Here is a 17,207-nt window from a genome sequence, read left to right on the forward strand (position 1 = left end):
AAATAGTTATATAAAATCTTTATAAATTTGATATCTTAGATATATTTTTAAAATAAAATTAATTACACTTACAATTATGCGTTAAAAGAGCAATAAATATAGAGAATATGATTATTAGGACTGTTTTTACCAAAACAATAATATTATAGAACGCATAAATTGTATACACAGAATACATTGTTATTTTTTAGATAAAAATCAATCATTGCACAGTTATAGTGTTCAAATATGCATATTGTAATCATTAATTATAACGTCTTTTTCAATACTATAAGTGGCATATACTTTAACATTTTTAACCCTAATGATATAACTGTAGATATATAAAATAAATGTGTTCTTAATAAAAATATCAATGTCATAAAAATACTTGAGATTTTTATATAAAAAATTATATATATTTGTAAAATATATTTTGTCGATGCTATGTGAAAACCGCAGAATGGCAAGATTATTGAATTGTATCAAAACATTTTTTTTAAATTATATATTTTATACCCAATATCATATATTAAACAAATTTACGAATTTGTTAAACTTGAATTAAAAAAATTTTTAGACAAATAAATTTGTTTGCAATTTCAAGTATAATCTTTTCGAGTTAATTAATAAATTTCAAATGTAAAGACTTCTTAAGCTATTTTAGTTTCACGGTTAACATGGCATCAATAATTCATGGAAAATATTAAAAATATCATATAATTATATTATACTAATTACTATTAATGTTTGTGATTAATCTAAAAAAAAATACAAAACCATAATTAAATCTATTATGGCAAAATATTTCATAATGTTATAAACAATATAAAATAGCTATTTATAAAATATCAATGTAATAAGTACACATAATTAATAGAGCGTACTAGTAATTTTGATTTTTAGACTCAACTACCTCCTATAAATTGGAATTATATCTATATATTTGGAAAGCTATATTTGATCATAAAAAGAAAATTTGCTAACAAATACATATAATATTCAAAAGCAAAATCGTTTTCTTTTTTTAAATAATCATATGTAAAAATGAAAATGTAAAATATATTAAATATTCTCAAAAATATAAGTGATTCATGTAACAATTTACATACTTAATACTTTCACTAATATTTTGTGAATAAATGAGATAGATTAAGATAAAGATATATATACATAAAAGATAAAAACTTATCAATGACACATAATGATTATTGAAATAAATGCATAAAAGATATGTAGAAAAATTAAGTACTTCACGTACTTTAAACAATATAAACATACAAATATTTTAACGTATACTCTTTGATATGCTTTCTCACGACAGTATTATCAGGTATATTTGTTTTCTTATACCCACACACCATGTGGATTCTTACTTGTGGGCACTGCAGTTTCCAATTGCCTTGGTGATCCTATCATCTTACGTGTACTCCCAGGTTTATGGGCACCTAATGATTAAGTGATTTTATTTATTAAACATTCTATATATCCGAAACATAAACTTAATAACATATACATATATACATGACATAAATATGATATGATGTAAATATAATGACCTTCTAATAAAGATTTGACTTGCTCATCTGAGCATGCAACAGCTAAACTTTGTAGATTTGCTTCTTTCATGTCGGCTACCAATCTCTCTACTTGCAATTTCTTCTCAACGATCGCAGATTCCAGGTTAACTACTTCTAATTTTAAAGATTCTGCATGTTGTGAAGCTAATTCAGTTGCACGTTTGGCTTGTTCCACCTCATTTTGCAAATGTTCTACTTCGCTGATTATTTTTCGTTCCATAATTTGCCGCTCATCTGTTTCACGACTTATATTGTGTTGTTCCATTGCAAGCTCTTCCATAACTAACCTGTTATAATTCACATTGTAATTTAACGTAATGCAATTTCTTACATTATAATGTATTAAAGAATACTTGAAAAATAACATCATTTTTACAATTCTATGAATAAAATTGTGCTTGCATTTACCTTATCTTATTTTTACATTGAAGAAGTTCCGTTTCGCAATTGGCAAGTTTTGATCTAAGCAATGTTATTTCTGACTTCAGTGTTTTTTCCTGCTGCCTAACTATTTCACTTTCTTCTTCTACATGAGCCAATTCTTTCAACTAATCAAGGTAAATAATAATTAATAATTCGTGACTAATATTAATGTAATAATACATGATAATTAAAGAAAAAAATAAAGTTACTTGTTCCTCAATTATTCGACCCGTAGACTCAATGCGATTCATTTCTTGAGAAATATAATCCATTTGATGCATTTGTTCTCTACTCTTTGTTTCCCAATACAATATTTCTGCATCAAACTAAAATCAATAAATATTGTAGTTTATTGCATATTTTTGTAAATAAATTAATCGAATCAATCTTAAAAAGGTCAATATTTAGAAAAAATATTAGATATTCTTCATTAATTGTGTATTAAGTCAAACTATCGAAAAAGATATTTACTTTTGTCAGATCAGCTTGTTGAGCATTAATAGTATCCCGTTGTTTATTGACTAGTCTTATAAGTTCAACATATCGTTGAGTATAAGCGACAGTTGCCATATTTTGTGCCGTGACAGAAAGTGGATTAACAGATTGTGTAGGCACTTTTGTATCTTGAAATTCCTATAAAGAATATATTGTAAATTGCACGCAATCCCACAAATTATTATCGAACATATTTGTAGCAACAAAACCTGGATAAGATTCCTTTTCAATTTCATGGAATTACTAGACGATGGTTGATCATCTTTGTGCACATGAGGACTTCCACTGCCATGTACAAATTGTGATCTTCCAGGACTGTTTAAATTTGGTGGCGGTGGATCTCGGTAAGGTGGCAAAGTACGTAAGGGTGGCGAAGCTGGACCTGGAGGCTCTCTGTAAGGTGGAACCTCGCGTACTTTTTTTTGCGACAAGTGTGTTGCTAAAGAAAAAAAAATAGATTAATAACGAGACATAATATCATGAGAATCGTTGGAATATATGAAATACGATTATATTAGCATATTTAAAGTATATTAAATTACAATAGAATAACTCACTTTCAGCATTAGTCCCTCGTGTAGGCGACTGTGTTGGTTTTTGTACATTTTTTCGAACATTCAAATCCTTATTCTTCAAATGTGGTGTGGGCTGAACAACAGCCACATTATTCTCCATTTGAATCTAAAATAACATTTTTATTTGCACTTTTATAATAAAAATTAATTATGAAAAATCTAATGTAGACAAAGATATGATATGAAGACATAATTATAAATGTTACTAATGTAATAAAATTTATAATAAAGTATTATTGTTAATAACATTTATCTAATTTATGCTAATATGTATAATATACGAGTACTAACATATATATACAAATTTGTCTTTTTTGTCATTTATTTAAGAATATAGACTTACTTCTGTGCTACCTTCTATAATACTTCCATGAAAGCCACTAAATGTAAGTGATTTCCTTGTATCTCTATTCCTCTCTAATCCTCCTTGTGTATCATCAAAATCTAAACTTTGCGTGGTTGACACATTTTTACTCTCATCCTGTATTCCAGCAGTACCTGTTCCATGCTCAGGCAATGAAATTGGTAATCCATTTGCACGCGATGAATATGTTAGTCGTGATGGTAATGCATTTGTTTTATTTTCCGGCGTGGAACGTCTCAGAATCAATTGAACTTCTGAAGAGTATTCACCCCATTTCATCAAAATCTGATCAACATAAATAGTAAATTTAATTATTTCTCGAATGTGATTATATTAATATAAACATTTCGATTTATTAAAGATTTTTACATTTTGTTAACAGTATAAAATATAAGCTCATGATATTATCCTAGTGATATTATCATAGTACATGTAGAAGATATGCCTGACCTTAAGAGGATTTTCATAAGGTGCCAGCAAACGTTCATTGGTTCGCCAACGCTCCACCAAAGTGAATCTACCTGTCTGAGCTGTAGCATGAGCAAGTGCATACACCACATCCTAAAGATAAATAGCAGCAGAGTTTTAAATAAACAGTCTTGCAAGAGATAAAACAAAAGAAGCATGATTCTCAATGACAATAATGATAAAATCTCAATTACTGAATCAGTCAAATTATTGATTTTCTATATTTATTTTCATAATTTCATATACATATATATATTCCTATTGCATTGTGCTAATAAAAATTTTTGTACAACATGATGTTTTATTTTGTCCATTTGTTACAAAACAGCTATTTAATTCCAGTAACTATACATATAATTTGGTTGATGTTTAATTCATAATAATCGATATAATTCTCTGAATCATTTTCTATATTGATATATGCATATATACATGTATATATACATGTAGGCATACAAATACGTTTAAAATTAGTACAATAGAATGGTTGTAAACAATAGCAAACTTCATGTGATATACATACTTGACAGGTGGTGGTCTCGGTAACGCCACACACAATGCGTTGAATTCCCTCCACCCACACCTTCAGCTCCATCATGTTAGGATGGAGATGATATCGAGTTCCGAACTTAATTCCTTACATCGCAGATGCAATCAGTTCGTGTCGAGAAACATCGGTTGTTCCTCATCTCCGTACGACTGCCATAACCTCGCGGTCGACTCGCGTACGTCTTGATGAAATTTTAACTCCAGACAAGGACAATCGGTTTTTTTCGATACGATCGTTTAATCACCATCGAAGGTGGAACGGATGAATCTAACGTTCGCTTCCGCAAACGGCCTTTTAATTTCTCTTTAACTTCCGATATATGATTACGAAGGTGACAGATGCGCTACTATGGCGACACAATACGTAAGCGGCAGTTTCCATTAAGTTACTGCATGTGCACGAGGGGTAAATGATTGATAACAATTGATAAAGTCGAGCGCATATTCATAATCTCTTTTCTCGTCTCTTTAAAAAAAAAAATATATATATATATATATGAATTTTTGAAGCAAGTTATTTGCTTCTTTCTGAAAATATCTTTAATGTTAGTACTTTAATCTTGGAAATAAAATTTACATAATTACAGTATAAATTCGGTAATGTAGAAATCTTCTTTCTTTGTATTCAAAATGTATTATATAAAAATTATGAAATGGAAAAGTGCTCAATACAATTATTAATTAATGTAATTTTTGTATATTTTGGAAACAAATAAATCTTGATAAAATATTCGGTTATCCAGTCCTTTTGCTAAAGTAAGAAAAAGTGATCGCAAGATACTCCAAGAAAAGGACAAAATTATTTTCCATTAAAGGAACATTTTATTTTTATATATACATAAGGAAAAAAGATGTCATATGTATAAAGAATTACTTCTTGGCTTTTTTATCCTTTGCGACTTTAGTCATCTCATCGGGATTGTCCGATGCATCCTTAGCGCGCTTTGCACGAATGCCGACTAATCGCGCGTCAGCTCGTGCTTTACGAAGGGTTATGTATGCAGAAAATTTAGTTTCCTCCTCGGTGACAGGACGAGCCCTTGCTTTAGCAGGTGCTTGATGCCGGATAGGCATGGGATCTCCCTTAATTTGAACTGCAAGTTTCCTCTCCTCTTCGGTCGCATCACCCTTCTTAGGCTAAAATTAAAAAAAAAAAATGAAATAAAATGAGTATATAATTCAAATAAGAATTTTTCATAAACGGTCAAACTGTCATACATTTCTCAATTTTTAAATAATATAAAGCAAGAACATGTTCTATAAATTAATGATAAAGCAATTTGAAATTATGTACCTTCTTCTCATTTACGGGGAACAGGATCAATTTAGCCTTATATTCCTTCAAGCGTTGAGCATTGGTTTGCAAAGACTCAATGGACTTGTTACGACGACGAGGATCAACCGCAATTCCGATTGTTTTAGCAAATCTCTTATTCAAACCGCTAGCTCTCAGCTCAGCGAGCGTGAAACCTTTGCCGGCACGAACCTTGGTATGGTAGCGGAATGTCGGACAATGCACAATAGGTCTCAGAAGATTTACAGGTCTAAAATAGATACAACCAATGGCATTTAACTGTTAAAATACAAATAACTGTCAAAAAAATATAAAAGTAATTTTATCGTGCAAATGTGAGACCATTAAATACAATAGAGATTGAATCTAGAAGTAATAGTAATAAAATTGAAACATTTATTTTGTAATTCGCTAAAATAAGATTATTTCTGTAGCTTTAAAAAGTATAATCTATAATTAGTGCAAAGAAAACTTTCAACAGTTGCAAAATAAACATTCTGCTGAATGTAGCCAATATTAATTATTATAATACAATACAAACGTTCATGGGCATATCCAAGAGGGAGAACTTAAAAAATGAATAAAAAAGATATTATTTTTTTATTCATTTTTTTTATTTTGAATAAATTTATGTTATCACATATAAAATATTTAGTTCCTATAATGTTACTCAAACATTGTCGCATGGATTAGTGCTTCGTTGCGATAAAATATCAACTTACTTTTATAAAAATATTCCATATCAATATATTAAATAATACTTAATAGTTTCAAACTCTTACCCGATGAATTATTTGATATACTCAAATAAGTGTATTTGATTAATTTAGAATTTTTATCATAATTGTTAATTACACAGTTGAGAAAAATAACAAAATAAATTATCAATTACGTGTAAAAAGTATTGGTATCTTTGACAAATTTTTAATTAATTTACTGACCAACTGCGCAGTTAGAACAATCTTGACAGCTGACTTATATGAAGGAATATTATATATCATAACTTCAGCTTATTCTCACTAAAAAATAATAAATTGGTTGCTCTACACGACCACGTTCAGAAACAAGAACAGTGAATACTGTAATGTTATTTTGAAGTATATTTCTTAATTTATTAATATGACAAAATCAGATTTGCGATTGACATGGCAAATGTTTTCTCTAAGCTGCGATTTATATTATTTAATGGCGTGGAATTTATTACGTGTAATTTATATGTTTCTTATTAATTAATTTGAATTGTTATTCTATCACACATGATTCTTAATAATTTAATATTAAGATTTTGCATATAATTCAATTATATTTTCTGTTGATAAAGGATGCTCTATTACCAGAAATATTTGAAGTTATTTATTTTCTTAAGCTTTTTTAAAATTTTATTAAATTATATCAAAAAAATATAAAATAAATTAAAACAATAAGATCTAGTTTTTGCTCATTATATCTAGCGTTTGCTTATTTTATTGTATTGTTACTAATATGAGCTCATCATCGTCATTACTATTTTTTTCTTTTCGTTACGACCATGTAAATAATTCCTGGAAGTTAGAATTTTGACAGGGTGTTCAATACATAAGAAAAATTTTCACAAAATTTTTGAATAAAAAAAACAGAATAAAACAGAATGTGCAAAGATATTAAATAAATGCTCCATTTATAACTAGACATTTTGATTTTAAAAACTATATTTGACCTATACATATTTCAGGAAAGAAATAAAAGTTATAATTTACAAAAATGTTCTTTTCCATTTAAAATCAATGAGAAGGAGATATATGCTAAGCTCCAAAAGCAAAAGGATGTAGTTTACGTGATAACAAAATTGATTAAAATTCACACTGAAAAAAATCCTGGATATGATGTTATATGTATGTACACATACCTAGGGGCAACAGCTCGTGCCTTTTTAATACGTTTTTGCTTACGACGGATCTTCCTCGCTGGTTGATTAAACCAGGTCTTCACGTATCTTTGCCAATCCTTATGGAAATGGCCATTTGGGATCATATTATTCCCCTTACCCATGGTTGATACCTAATATCTGCAACAGAATCAAAATTAAACATTTGCGTTTACATGAAACTTGAGATACTTAAATTAGATATTTTTGTAATTGAGACATGATGTTTGGTAACTAATTTGTATATGAAAAGAGAGGTTAGGCTCTCTGATGAGCACAACAGCAGTTTAATTACACACATAAATAACCTATATTTTACACAAAATTGTAGGAGATGTTAAATACATTAAATTGTTGAGAAAGAACTGCAACAGAGAAAAAAATCGAAGAAAACAAAAGTTCACCAGCAGCAGTTTGACCCTGGATTCTAACCTCTCTTTCGCGGAGTAAACAGAATTCAAATAAAAAAACAATTATCTCAATACAAGGATTACACATATGAGGCAAAAGCAGTCAGAAATATAAAGAGTTGCACATTCTCGTCATTATATATTATGCAGCATAAACGATGCTAATACCTCGTACAGATTTAATTCCTGACATCCACTCACCAACTCACGCACACGAGACAAATCGGAAAAGGAACGTGAGACCGGCGGAAGTGGCACTTTTGCGAGTAGAAATCTTTCTGTTGCGCATGAATGAAATCTTTTTATGAATTTTTCGAAATTAATAACAATGTCAATAATAATATTAATAATATTCAAGGATGACTAATATTGCAGATTGACAAAGTAAATTATATTTTCAATCCATAAACAGTAATTTATCTGCAGTTGTATAGAAAAATGGCAGCGCACGTAGCGTGAGCATATGTAAATGTGCTGTGTGTACAGTCGTTCAGTCTCACTTTGTTTATTGGACGAAATCTGACTCTTAAAAAATGATGATGCAAAGATTATCTTATCCTCTCAAAATATCACGATGCAAGATGCGAAAGTGTTTAAATAATTTTATTCACCAATCGTTGCAACTGTCTGCCGATACAGCAATGGTATTTTTATTTAAATGTTTTTCTCATTGATTTTATATAGAATGTTTAAACGTAAGACATAAAATTTGTTTAATTATTCTAGCCTGATTTTATTTTACTCGTACATGCAATGACAAAAAATTTTCAATATTCAGTAGCCACCTTATGGAAGTAAATTTTATTAATAAAATAGGATTGAAGTTCGAAAATTGTTGTATCGCTTGGTATGTTGTTTATTAATGAAGCATTGCTTTTCAGTCACGATATACACTAAACAGAAAGAGGATAGTAGAGAAGTATTGGGGTGATAAAGTTAGTTCTTGTAAATCCAGTGTTAATGGAGATGCCAAAGACAAATTTTACATTCTTTCTATGTTTCCATATCCGTCTGGTGCCTTACACATGGGTCATGTTCGAGTTTATACAATAAGTGACGCTGTAGCTCGATTTTATAGACTAAAAGGCAGGCCTCATAAAAATACATAATATTGATTTATACGATATTTAAGGAGATAAGTTTTTATGATGATATATTTAAAAAATCATTTTTAATATAAAATAAATTTAGGCAAAAATGTAATTCATCCAATGGGCTGGGATGCCTTTGGATTGCCAGCGGAAAATGCGGCTATTGAAAGACAAATCAATCCTGCTGTATGGACAACTGAAAATATTGAGACAATGCGAAACCAATTAAAAATGTTAAATTATTCTTTTGATTGGGATAGAGAATTTGCAACCTGTGATCCAGATTATTATAAATGGACTCAAGAACTGTTTCTAAAGTTGTTCGATAAAGGTTTGGTCTATCAAAAGGAAGCTTACGTTAATTGGGATCCTGTTGATCAGACTGTATTAGCTGAGGAACAAATAGATATAAATAAACGATCTTGGAGGTCTGGTGCATTTGTTGAAAAAAAATTGTTAAAGCAGTGGTTTATTAGAACAACAGCTTTTGCAAAGTAAGTTTGAAAATAATATATATGTGTGTATATATATATATATATATATATATATATATATATATATATATATATGGTGTTCTGAAAAATTAATATTTTTAATAAATAAATAATGTCATAGATCATTATTGGAGGGTTTAAATGATCCAACCTTGAAGGAATGGAGAGATATTACAAAGTTGCAAAAACATTGGATAGGTGATTGCAATGGTATTAATATTGATTTTAAATTAGTATCCGAAATTCCAGAGTTTCCAAGAACATTAAACATATGGATTGACACACCAGAATTTATAGAGTACGCAAAGTTTGTTGCTATATCCTCTCAAAGTATATTAAATCGTCAAGAGCATACATATGAAATAGATGTTGGAATAAAGGGTTTAAACGCAAAAATAATAAATCCATTTTCCGGTGAAGAATTGCCGATTTTTATCACTGACAAAGTTGTTTATCCACCATGGAGAGATGTTCGCTTGGGTATACCTTCAGCATCGATGGACGATTTAAAATTTTCAGAGTTAGTTGGAATACCATTTACTCGGCATTCAATACGTAGCTACGAACAGCAACAGCAGAAGATATCCGAAATATCCCAAAAAGCTAGAGAATGGGGTATAGGCGGATATCCAGTAAGCTCGAAATTGCAGGATTGGTTAATCTCTAGACAAAGGTATTGGGGTACACCTATACCTATTATTCATTGTACAAATTGTGGCACACAACCTGTACCTCGTAATCAACTTCCTGTGATATTGCCAAAGATGACAGACTCAAGCTCGAATAAGAGGTTCTTGATCCAAGATATGAAGGATTGGTTGCAGACGAAATGTCCCAAATGTGAAGGAAATGCTACTAGAGAAGCCGATACAATGGACACATTTGTAGATAGTAGCTGGTATTTTCTAAGATTTATAGATCCCCAAAATACAAAAGAGATGTTTTCGGTAGAAAAAGTTAAGGAAATGTTTCCCGTAGATCTCTATATAGGTGGAAAAGAACACGGTATAATAGCAACGTTTTTCTTAATTAATGTATTTAGGAATTTTTGTCAAATTAAATTATTTTTTACAATTTTTATACCTTTTAGCCGTGCTGCATTTATACTTTGCGAGGTTTATTAGTCACTTTCTACACTCGGAAGGTCTTTTACCATGTCGAGAACCATTTAAACAGCTCCTCGTGCAAGGAGTAGTAATGGGTAAAACATATCAAGTTATAAGTACTGGCAAATATATACTAGAAAATGAAGCGTTGAAAGAAGGGGATCAGTACAAGACGAAATCCGGAGAACTTGTCTGCATGCGCTGGGAAAAAATGTCAAAATCAAAACTCAATGGAGTTGATCCTCTCAATCTGTTGAATAAATATGGAATAGATACGACAAGATTATTAATACTGGCCGATGTTGCGCCAACGTCCACTAGAAATTGGTCAGAAAATAGTAAGCTTCTTAAATTACAGTCACTTATTTGAATGTTCTTATTAGAACATAATATACTTATTCATAATTGCAGCTGTTACAGGTATAAGCAAGTGGCAAAATCGTCTTTGGACTGTTGTTAAACAATTTAAAACTGAACGCGACAAAATGTATCTGGAGGAACTCGAAAGCAAACCTACTGATCCTAAATTCGCTGAACAGGATGCATACATGTTTGATAGTCGGAATTATTTTCTGAAAAACGTGACATTTAACATAGTAGAATCGCAGCAACTTAGTGTAGCGATATCTCGACTGCAAGGCCTTACAAATAGGTAAATAATTATATTTATACTTTAGTAACTCCGTGCACAGTGTAATTTTAATTTTTAATATTTGAATATATACACATTGAATAAATCTGAATCTATTATAGCTTACGAAAAGTTGACTTGGAGTGTCTAAGAAAAAGTCGCGAATTCGAGCGAGCGTTAGCTGTTCAAATTATAATTCTCGCTCCATTCGCTCCACATTTTGCTTCTGAGTTATGGGCTATGTTCTGTTCTGTTAAATATCATCTTATAGATAATACTGAAGTTGACTTAAACAAAACTATATTTGAACAGAAATGGCCAGATATTGACATGGATTATAATCTTGTAATGAATGTTTATGTAAGTATCCTGATATGTATGATTCTATTATTAAAATATTATTAAAATACATGAAAAATCAAAGTGCTTACAAAATTATATATATATTTCTATTTTTCAAATTTTAATTGATCATATTTATACCATATGTAAACATCATAGGTAAATCAAAGACAATTTCTCAAAATGAAGATTCCTCGATGTGAGCTGGATAAAATGGCGGCAGATACAGCGTTAGAATACGTGATCCTCCATCCGTATTATCAAAAATATTCGTACAATAAAAATGTTGTAGATGTCAATTTTAAAGCAGAGAAAAGCTGTGATGCGTCGTTGTACATAACCATGGAAAAACAGAAAGAAGATTAGATAAAAAAATAGCATTATTTCAATTTGTACACATAAGATATTGATAGAAATTTATTATATTTATTAAGACAGACATATTTAATACAAAGAGAGGCAACAAAGTTTTTTAACTAAGATGATAGTTCAATTTGCTTACCTAATGTCGTATTTTCCTTCATATCCATTATCTGGAATGGTTTTCAAGAATTTTATATAATTAGTGGGAAGTTTGTTTTCTTCAGCCCCTTTTAAAATCGTATTTCTGCACGAATCATAGAAAATTTTTAAAGAAAAATTTTAAGAGATTAAAGATAAAAATAATTGTGTTTAAATTACTGCAGTTGCTTTTTAAATTGCATATGATGACGTACAGGTATAATGGTGAAGGTCTCTTATCCATTGGAAAGTCTGCTGGCTTTATATATTCTTTTGGATTATTACATTGCTGATACACTCGACAATTTAGAGTTCTACCATCAGGAGTTTCAACATTTACTGACATTGCACGATATATATTATCTTGAACACCTTCTTGACAGTCTAATGTAGCTAAATTGCATTTGTCTAATTCCCAGACTACACCCCATACCACTGAATGTTCCGTTTCTACAATTGTGGCAGATGTTCCATGCCATCGTTTAGAATATCTGTAAAAATCCAGCCTAAAATTCTGTAATAAAAATACATAATGTGTATTATTTTATATAAATATACTGTATATATTTTAATAAATATATTAATATATAAATAATATAATGTATAAATGTAATAAGATTAATATTAAGATCTTGTTTGCGTTAGAAGAGAAATTTAATAAGTTTAATAATTTATAGTTTATATTATGCATCACTATCTGGGTATCAATCAAACTTGAAACTTTATCCCTAAGATGGAAAGTGAAAAGTGAAAATTTTAATCATTGAAGTTAATGAAAAAAATTTTTAACAATTTTTTACTATCAACTTTATAGAAAAGCTGCGAGAGACAAAAATTATTAATTTTTTTCTCTTGCAGCATAAAGTTCTGAGAATTTTTTCAGAATTTTCTAATACCATATTTTCTCACGTTGGTAAAACTAAGAAAATGCAGTACTAAAAAGTTGATAAAAAATTTTGAAAAAATTCTTAGTTCTATGAGAAAAAAATAAATGATTTTTGCCGTTTGTAATTTTTTTGTAAAGTTGATGGCATTTGAGTAAAAAATTATTCAAGATCAATATTTGGCAATTTTTGGCAATTAATATCTTGTTAACTATTGCAAAAATTGCAAAATAGTAGAGGACTTTTCGACTCAATTTAGTCCACTCTACACAAAAGCTTTCGGGACACCTTGTACATATACACAGGGTGAATGTTAATGCATGTCTGTACCATGGAAAGTAAGTTATCGACTGTATCTGTAATTATCTGTTTTTTTTAAATCCAATGAAAGAATTTTAAAAAGTAAATTCTTTTTGAGTTTATAATAATGATTTGTGCTATTTCAGCACGTATACATCAGCCATCTACATATACACCGTTTAGATGATCATACTTTATAGCTGCAGTTGGTACAGATGCATTAACATTCATCCTGTGTATAACAATTAATATATATACATCCACATAAAGTTTGGAATAAATCCTGTATTAAATCAACCAGTACTTTGTCAATCAACAAACTTGAAGACATGGAATAACTTAAAAGAAATATGTATACATCTTGATCTTCTTTTCTTAATTACCTTTATGTAACCGATGTCCTTCATTATTGCGGTCGGATTACATAAATGTATTCTCTTAGCGCATAAATTACTCCCATAAGCGAAATACAGAAACGTGTTTGCCATTTTTCAGACTGATCCAAACTGGTCTTGCAAACTTTTCACAAATAAAGGGTCTCTTTCACCAATCTCGGTTAAGTAAATCAACAGTTACATAGGACTCATTTAGGCTCAGTTTCATCACTCATTATTACTTAAAATAAGTTAAATCTCGGTTAAAAGTTAGTCATGAGTTGTGTGAAACTGGGCCTAAACAAGCCCCATGTTAACTGCCGGTTAACTTAAGCAAAGTTGGTGGAAGAGACCCAAAGTAATAAAATGTTTCGTTATCACATTATTCACACTACTTGACACACGTCTCGACTCTACTGCATTACTGCTACTATCAAAATAACGATGAGGACGAGTCGACGAGCGCACATATATATAAAACACTGTGTGTACAAAATATACGGTGTGTGTATCTACGAAAGATAAGATATGTCATGGTTCTTCCACCTGCATACAAATATAATATATATCTTATGTGCACAGTGACAATTAAGTTGTTGTTAGTAATAATAATCCTGAAGAAAGAGGACGCGCTCCTCGCCTCTCACGAGCGCCGTTTCGGTCTCTACGGTGACACTACGGTGACACTACGGTCTATCACTTAATTAACTTTTATCTGTCTAATTAATCAACCGAATTTCTGTCAAGATTCACAGTGTCAGTAAACCCAATGATTGATTTGAAGCGCGTTTTGTAACCTAAACCCGACTGATCACATCTGAAGCGTTCGGTGAGTTCGTTGGTTGTCTTCGGTCGAACTCTAAAGCTTTTGGTAGCTCTCTCTCTTTTTCTTTCTCTCTGTTTCTCGTTCTATCTCTCTCTCTCTCTCCCTCTCTCTCTCTCTCTCTCTCTCGATCGTTTTCCCTTTTTTCTTTCTCTATCATATTTAACATCGTAGCGACACTGGCGACCATCGTGGACGGCGTGGACTGCAGAGTGCAGGCTGCACTTCTGCCACTTCTGGACACTGCAGAGACATTCGGAACATTTGACGGCGTGGACAGTGGACTAGCGTTAGCCGCATGGATACGGAACAATTCAGCGGGATAACGCCGCTGGAATAGCTCGGAGGAGTGTTTTTTCATAATCTAAGTCGTAAATCGTGTGAAGGTAAGACAGGCTTGAATACACATAGACATAATTACGCATTGTTTATCTCCCCATCTGTCTTCCCCCGGAACGCTCTGCAATAACAGAGTTCTCCGCGTCAATCACCCGCGCGTCTCTTGATCTCTATACTCTGCTTGTTCTTAAGGCCCTTGTTTGGATTTGTCATCCACTACGAAGGGTTACAGTACCGTTTGACAAAGGATCCAAGGATCCAGTGATAATCTTCTTGAGCAGAGGCTTCACTTGTTCAAGACTTGCAATTATTATAGTACCGTATCGATTCAAAGTTGATATTCAAATAGAGCCCTTTCATATATTAAGTCTTCTAAAACCTAATCACACAGATTGAATAGTGAGAGTTCCTTAAGTATGACATAAATAGAATAGTCACCACATGAAACATGTATGTGAGGCATGGATGGAATCAAACTTGAATCCTCGGATGAGTCCGTGGATCAAGTTCGGAGCCATCTGACGTTTTTCATCTCTTTATTGTTATTTTTCCAAATGACAAGGTTTCTTTTTATGGCGCGAAAAATTATGGGGTTCTTAAAGATGAAATCAAACACGATACTCGATTTCGTGAATAATATCATGTGATTCCATCTTAGGCTATGTTCAGATTCTCACCCAAGTGCCGCCCAGATATCACTCTATCGTTGTTATTTACCGAACGTTAAACAAGGATACCTGAAGAACACCCGAGTGGGAATCTGAACACATTTCTTAGAAATAAGGAGAGAGAAAGAGAGAAAGGATTTTTACTTACTGATGCTACAACGTTCATTTTTAGCTTCAAAACAGGTCATGTGATCAAAATTGGCGAATATTAAGCGTCATTTTCTGACCTGAAAAGAGCATCATAAAAATTTAATCAAAGGGAGATGTGCATTCCTGACTTTCAATTTTTTTCATTAGAATGAATGTTTAATAAATATAAAAATTATGTAGATATATGCAGCATGCAGTGTTCAATGTATGAACGAATTGTAGCATACATCAGAGTAGACATAACTATGCAAGTTATCATTCAAGAAATTGAACATCATGTGATTTCATCTTAGGATCTCTTTCACCACCCTCGGGTAAGTTAACCTGATAGTTACATGGGATTCATTTATATCTATTTCCACCAACTTATTCTTTGTCTTTTTCTAATTCTAATAAAAGATTAGAATAAGACGAAGAATAAGTTGAATCGAGAAAGTTAATCTACGTTGGTAGAAATGGGCATTAGATCCAGTTTCACAACTCATGACTCATTAACTTTTAATTAAGGTTTAACTTATTTTAAGTAATAATGGGTAACAATGAGCATAATAATAAATTGTGAAACTGGACCTAAATAAACCCCATGTAACCGTTGGTTAATTTAACCGAGATTGGTGAAAGAGACTCTTTAACAGGGTTGCCACAGATCTGGAAAACTGGGAAAACTGGGAAAAGTCAGGGAAATTGAAATTGATCATGGAAAAATTGATCAGAGGAAATGTAAAAAAGTCTGGAATTTTGAAATTTGTTTTTCTTAAACTGCTCCTATTCCAGATAATTGTTATAATTTTTTAATATTATATCTGACGTTTATAGTAAAATACGTAAAATAACGTTCAAAACTCGCACACTTTAAATGATTTTAATAAAATAATTAAAATTTATATTTTATTCAGTATTTTTATTTGATCGCCCTTTTTCGTAATTGCATTTTTTTCTAATATTATAATAATAATTTATTTTTTGTTGGCTTGAATTTACATCAAAAATTTTAGTATGTTACTAACTTTTTTTGCGTTGTTTTTAATAATATAGGCTTTCCTACAATTCTTGACTTTAAATGTGTTAAAATTTACATATTTTATATTGGAAAATTTTCCATTTTTATCTGGAAAAACCTGGAAAAGTCAGAGAATTTTAAAATTCATTTTCTGTGGCAGGATTAAGGAGAGAGAAAAAGAGAAAGGGTGTATTTTAACCTGATGCTGCAACGTTCATTTTTAGCTTTAAAACAGGTCATGCGATCAAAATTGGCGAATATCAAGCTGACCTGTTCTGACCTGAAAATGAGCGTCGTAAAGTCAGGTAAAAATGCAGCCAAAGAGAGATATGCATTCCTGATTTTCAATTTTTTTTCCAATGCAACTAACATTTCGAGGGAAGCGCTGATTGCACAATATTATGATAAAGCATATAATACTTTCATGATAATTTAAAAATATAGTATATATATATATAATATTT

The 17,207-nt window shown here is 30.8% G+C and overlaps 6 protein-coding genes across 13 annotated transcripts in view; 3 read left to right on the forward strand and 3 right to left on the reverse strand.

Moving 5' to 3' along the window:
* The window catches only part of LOC108751644 (cytochrome P450 4V2-like), a 7,445-nt gene extending 7,250 nt beyond the window's left edge, over positions 1–195 (forward strand). Inside the window, exon 5 of the mRNA XM_018491928.1 lies at positions 192–195. Coding sequence (XP_018347430.1) covers positions 192–195 — 4 coding nt within the window. The remainder of the gene's footprint in view (positions 1–191) is intronic.
* A 1,099-nt stretch (positions 196–1,294) lies between these two features.
* Positions 1,295–4,782, reverse strand: LOC108751678 (ras association domain-containing protein 8). Of its 2 annotated transcripts, none has more exons than XM_018491981.1 (10): positions 4,408–4,782; positions 3,867–3,977; positions 3,396–3,701; positions 3,035–3,158; positions 2,687–2,916; positions 2,454–2,615; positions 2,192–2,308; positions 1,968–2,107; positions 1,539–1,846; positions 1,295–1,427 (listed from the first exon to the last, which is right to left on the reverse strand). In XM_018491981.1, exons 1-10 carry the CDS (start codon positions 4,480–4,482, stop codon positions 1,327–1,329), a joined length of 1,674 nt encoding a protein of 557 aa, XP_018347483.1. In that variant the 5' UTR covers positions 4,483–4,782; the 3' UTR covers positions 1,295–1,326. The 2 variants fall into 2 exon arrangements, with proteins under 2 accessions (XP_018347483.1, XP_018347482.1); XM_018491980.1 differs by having other exon boundaries at positions 2,687–2,919.
* A 488-nt stretch (positions 4,783–5,270) lies between these two features.
* LOC108751672 (60S ribosomal protein L13) lies at positions 5,271–8,301 on the reverse strand. 2 transcript variants are annotated; one of them, XM_018491973.1, is made up of 4 exons: positions 8,242–8,301; positions 7,613–7,771; positions 5,728–5,977; positions 5,271–5,570 (listed from the first exon to the last, which is right to left on the reverse strand). In XM_018491973.1, exons 2-4 carry the CDS (start codon positions 7,753–7,755, stop codon positions 5,304–5,306), a joined length of 660 nt encoding a protein of 219 aa, XP_018347475.1. In that variant the 5' UTR covers positions 7,756–7,771; positions 8,242–8,301; the 3' UTR covers positions 5,271–5,303. The 2 variants fall into 2 exon arrangements, with proteins under 2 accessions (XP_018347475.1, XP_018347474.1); XM_018491972.1 differs by having other exon boundaries at positions 8,209–8,286.
* Positions 8,302–8,465: 164 nt separating this feature from the next.
* On the forward strand, positions 8,466–12,114 carry LOC108751754 (probable leucine--tRNA ligase, mitochondrial). The gene is made up of 8 exons (XM_018492144.1): positions 8,466–8,684; positions 8,922–9,126; positions 9,232–9,625; positions 9,747–10,630; positions 10,716–11,069; positions 11,143–11,383; positions 11,485–11,722; positions 11,864–12,114. The coding sequence occupies exons 1-8, from the start codon at positions 8,574–8,576 to the stop codon at positions 12,068–12,070; spliced, it is 2,634 nt and encodes an 877-aa protein (XP_018347646.1). The 5' UTR covers positions 8,466–8,573; the 3' UTR covers positions 12,071–12,114.
* LOC108751755 (gamma-glutamylcyclotransferase-like) lies at positions 11,931–16,435 on the reverse strand. 6 transcript variants are annotated; one of them, XM_018492145.1, is made up of 5 exons: positions 16,314–16,435; positions 13,773–14,060; positions 12,421–12,719; positions 12,207–12,311; positions 11,931–12,021 (listed from the first exon to the last, which is right to left on the reverse strand). In XM_018492145.1, exons 2-5 carry the CDS (start codon positions 13,875–13,877, stop codon positions 12,006–12,008), a joined length of 525 nt encoding a protein of 174 aa, XP_018347647.1. In that variant the 5' UTR covers positions 13,878–14,060; positions 16,314–16,435; the 3' UTR covers positions 11,931–12,005. The 6 variants fall into 6 exon arrangements, with proteins under 6 accessions (XP_018347647.1, XP_018347652.1, XP_018347650.1 ...); XM_018492150.1 differs by lacking the exon at positions 16,314–16,435 and adding an exon at positions 14,310–14,363 and having other exon boundaries at positions 13,773–13,908; XM_018492148.1 differs by lacking the exon at positions 16,314–16,435 and adding an exon at positions 14,154–14,230 and having other exon boundaries at positions 13,773–13,908.
* The window catches only part of LOC108751753 (ubiquitin carboxyl-terminal hydrolase 48-like), a 63,795-nt gene continuing 61,103 nt past the window's right edge, over positions 14,516–17,207 (forward strand). Inside the window, exons 1-2 of the mRNA XM_018492143.1 lie at positions 14,516–14,592; positions 14,761–14,972. The gene's annotated coding sequence lies outside the window, so the exon portion shown is untranslated. The remainder of the gene's footprint in view (positions 14,593–14,760; positions 14,973–17,207) is intronic.

This window comes from Trachymyrmex septentrionalis, unplaced genomic scaffold (assembly GCF_001594115.1).
Source record: "Trachymyrmex septentrionalis isolate Tsep2-gDNA-1 unplaced genomic scaffold, Tsep1.0 scaffold51, whole genome shotgun sequence".
Lineage (NCBI taxonomy): Eukaryota > Metazoa > Arthropoda > Insecta > Hymenoptera > Formicidae > Trachymyrmex > Trachymyrmex septentrionalis.

Coding starts and splice junctions, on each gene's coding strand:
- LOC108751678 (XM_018491980.1), bottom strand. CDS start 4,482: ATGATGGAGCTGAAGGTGTGGGTGGAGGGAATTCAACGCATTGTGTGT. Junction 3,159..3,395: donor TTATAGAAGGTAGCACAGAA/GTAAGTCTATAT, acceptor ATGTTATTTTAG/ATTCAAATGGAGAATAATGT. Junction 2,108..2,191: donor GTCGAATAATTGAGGAACAA/GTAACTTTATTT, acceptor TACCTTGATTAG/TTGAAAGAATTGGCTCATGT.
- LOC108751672 (XM_018491973.1), bottom strand. CDS start 7,755: ATGGGTAAGGGGAATAATATGATCCCAAATGGCCATTTCCATAAGGAT. Junction 5,978..7,612: donor GCACGAGCTGTTGCCCCTAG/GTATGTGTACAT, acceptor TATCTATTTTAG/ACCTGTAAATCTTCTGAGAC. Junction 5,571..5,727: donor TCCCCGTAAATGAGAAGAAG/GTACATAATTTC, acceptor TTTTAATTTTAG/CCTAAGAAGGGTGATGCGAC.
- LOC108751754 (XM_018492144.1), top strand. CDS start 8,574: ATGATGATGCAAAGATTATCTTATCCTCTCAAAATATCACGATGCAAG. Junction 9,127..9,231: donor TCGATTTTATAGACTAAAAG/GCAGGCCTCATA, acceptor AAATAAATTTAG/GCAAAAATGTAATTCATCCA. Junction 11,384..11,484: donor CTGCAAGGCCTTACAAATAG/GTAAATAATTAT, acceptor AATCTATTATAG/CTTACGAAAAGTTGACTTGG.
- LOC108751755 (XM_018492145.1), bottom strand. CDS start 13,877: ATGGCAAACACGTTTCTGTATTTCGCTTATGGGAGTAATTTATGCGCT. Junction 12,720..13,772: donor AGGACATCGGTTACATAAAG/GTAATTAAGAAA, acceptor TTTTTATTACAG/AATTTTAGGCTGGATTTTTA. Junction 12,312..12,420: donor AGACCTTCACCATTATACCT/GTACGTCATCAT, acceptor TGATTCGTGCAG/AAATACGATTTTAAAAGGGG.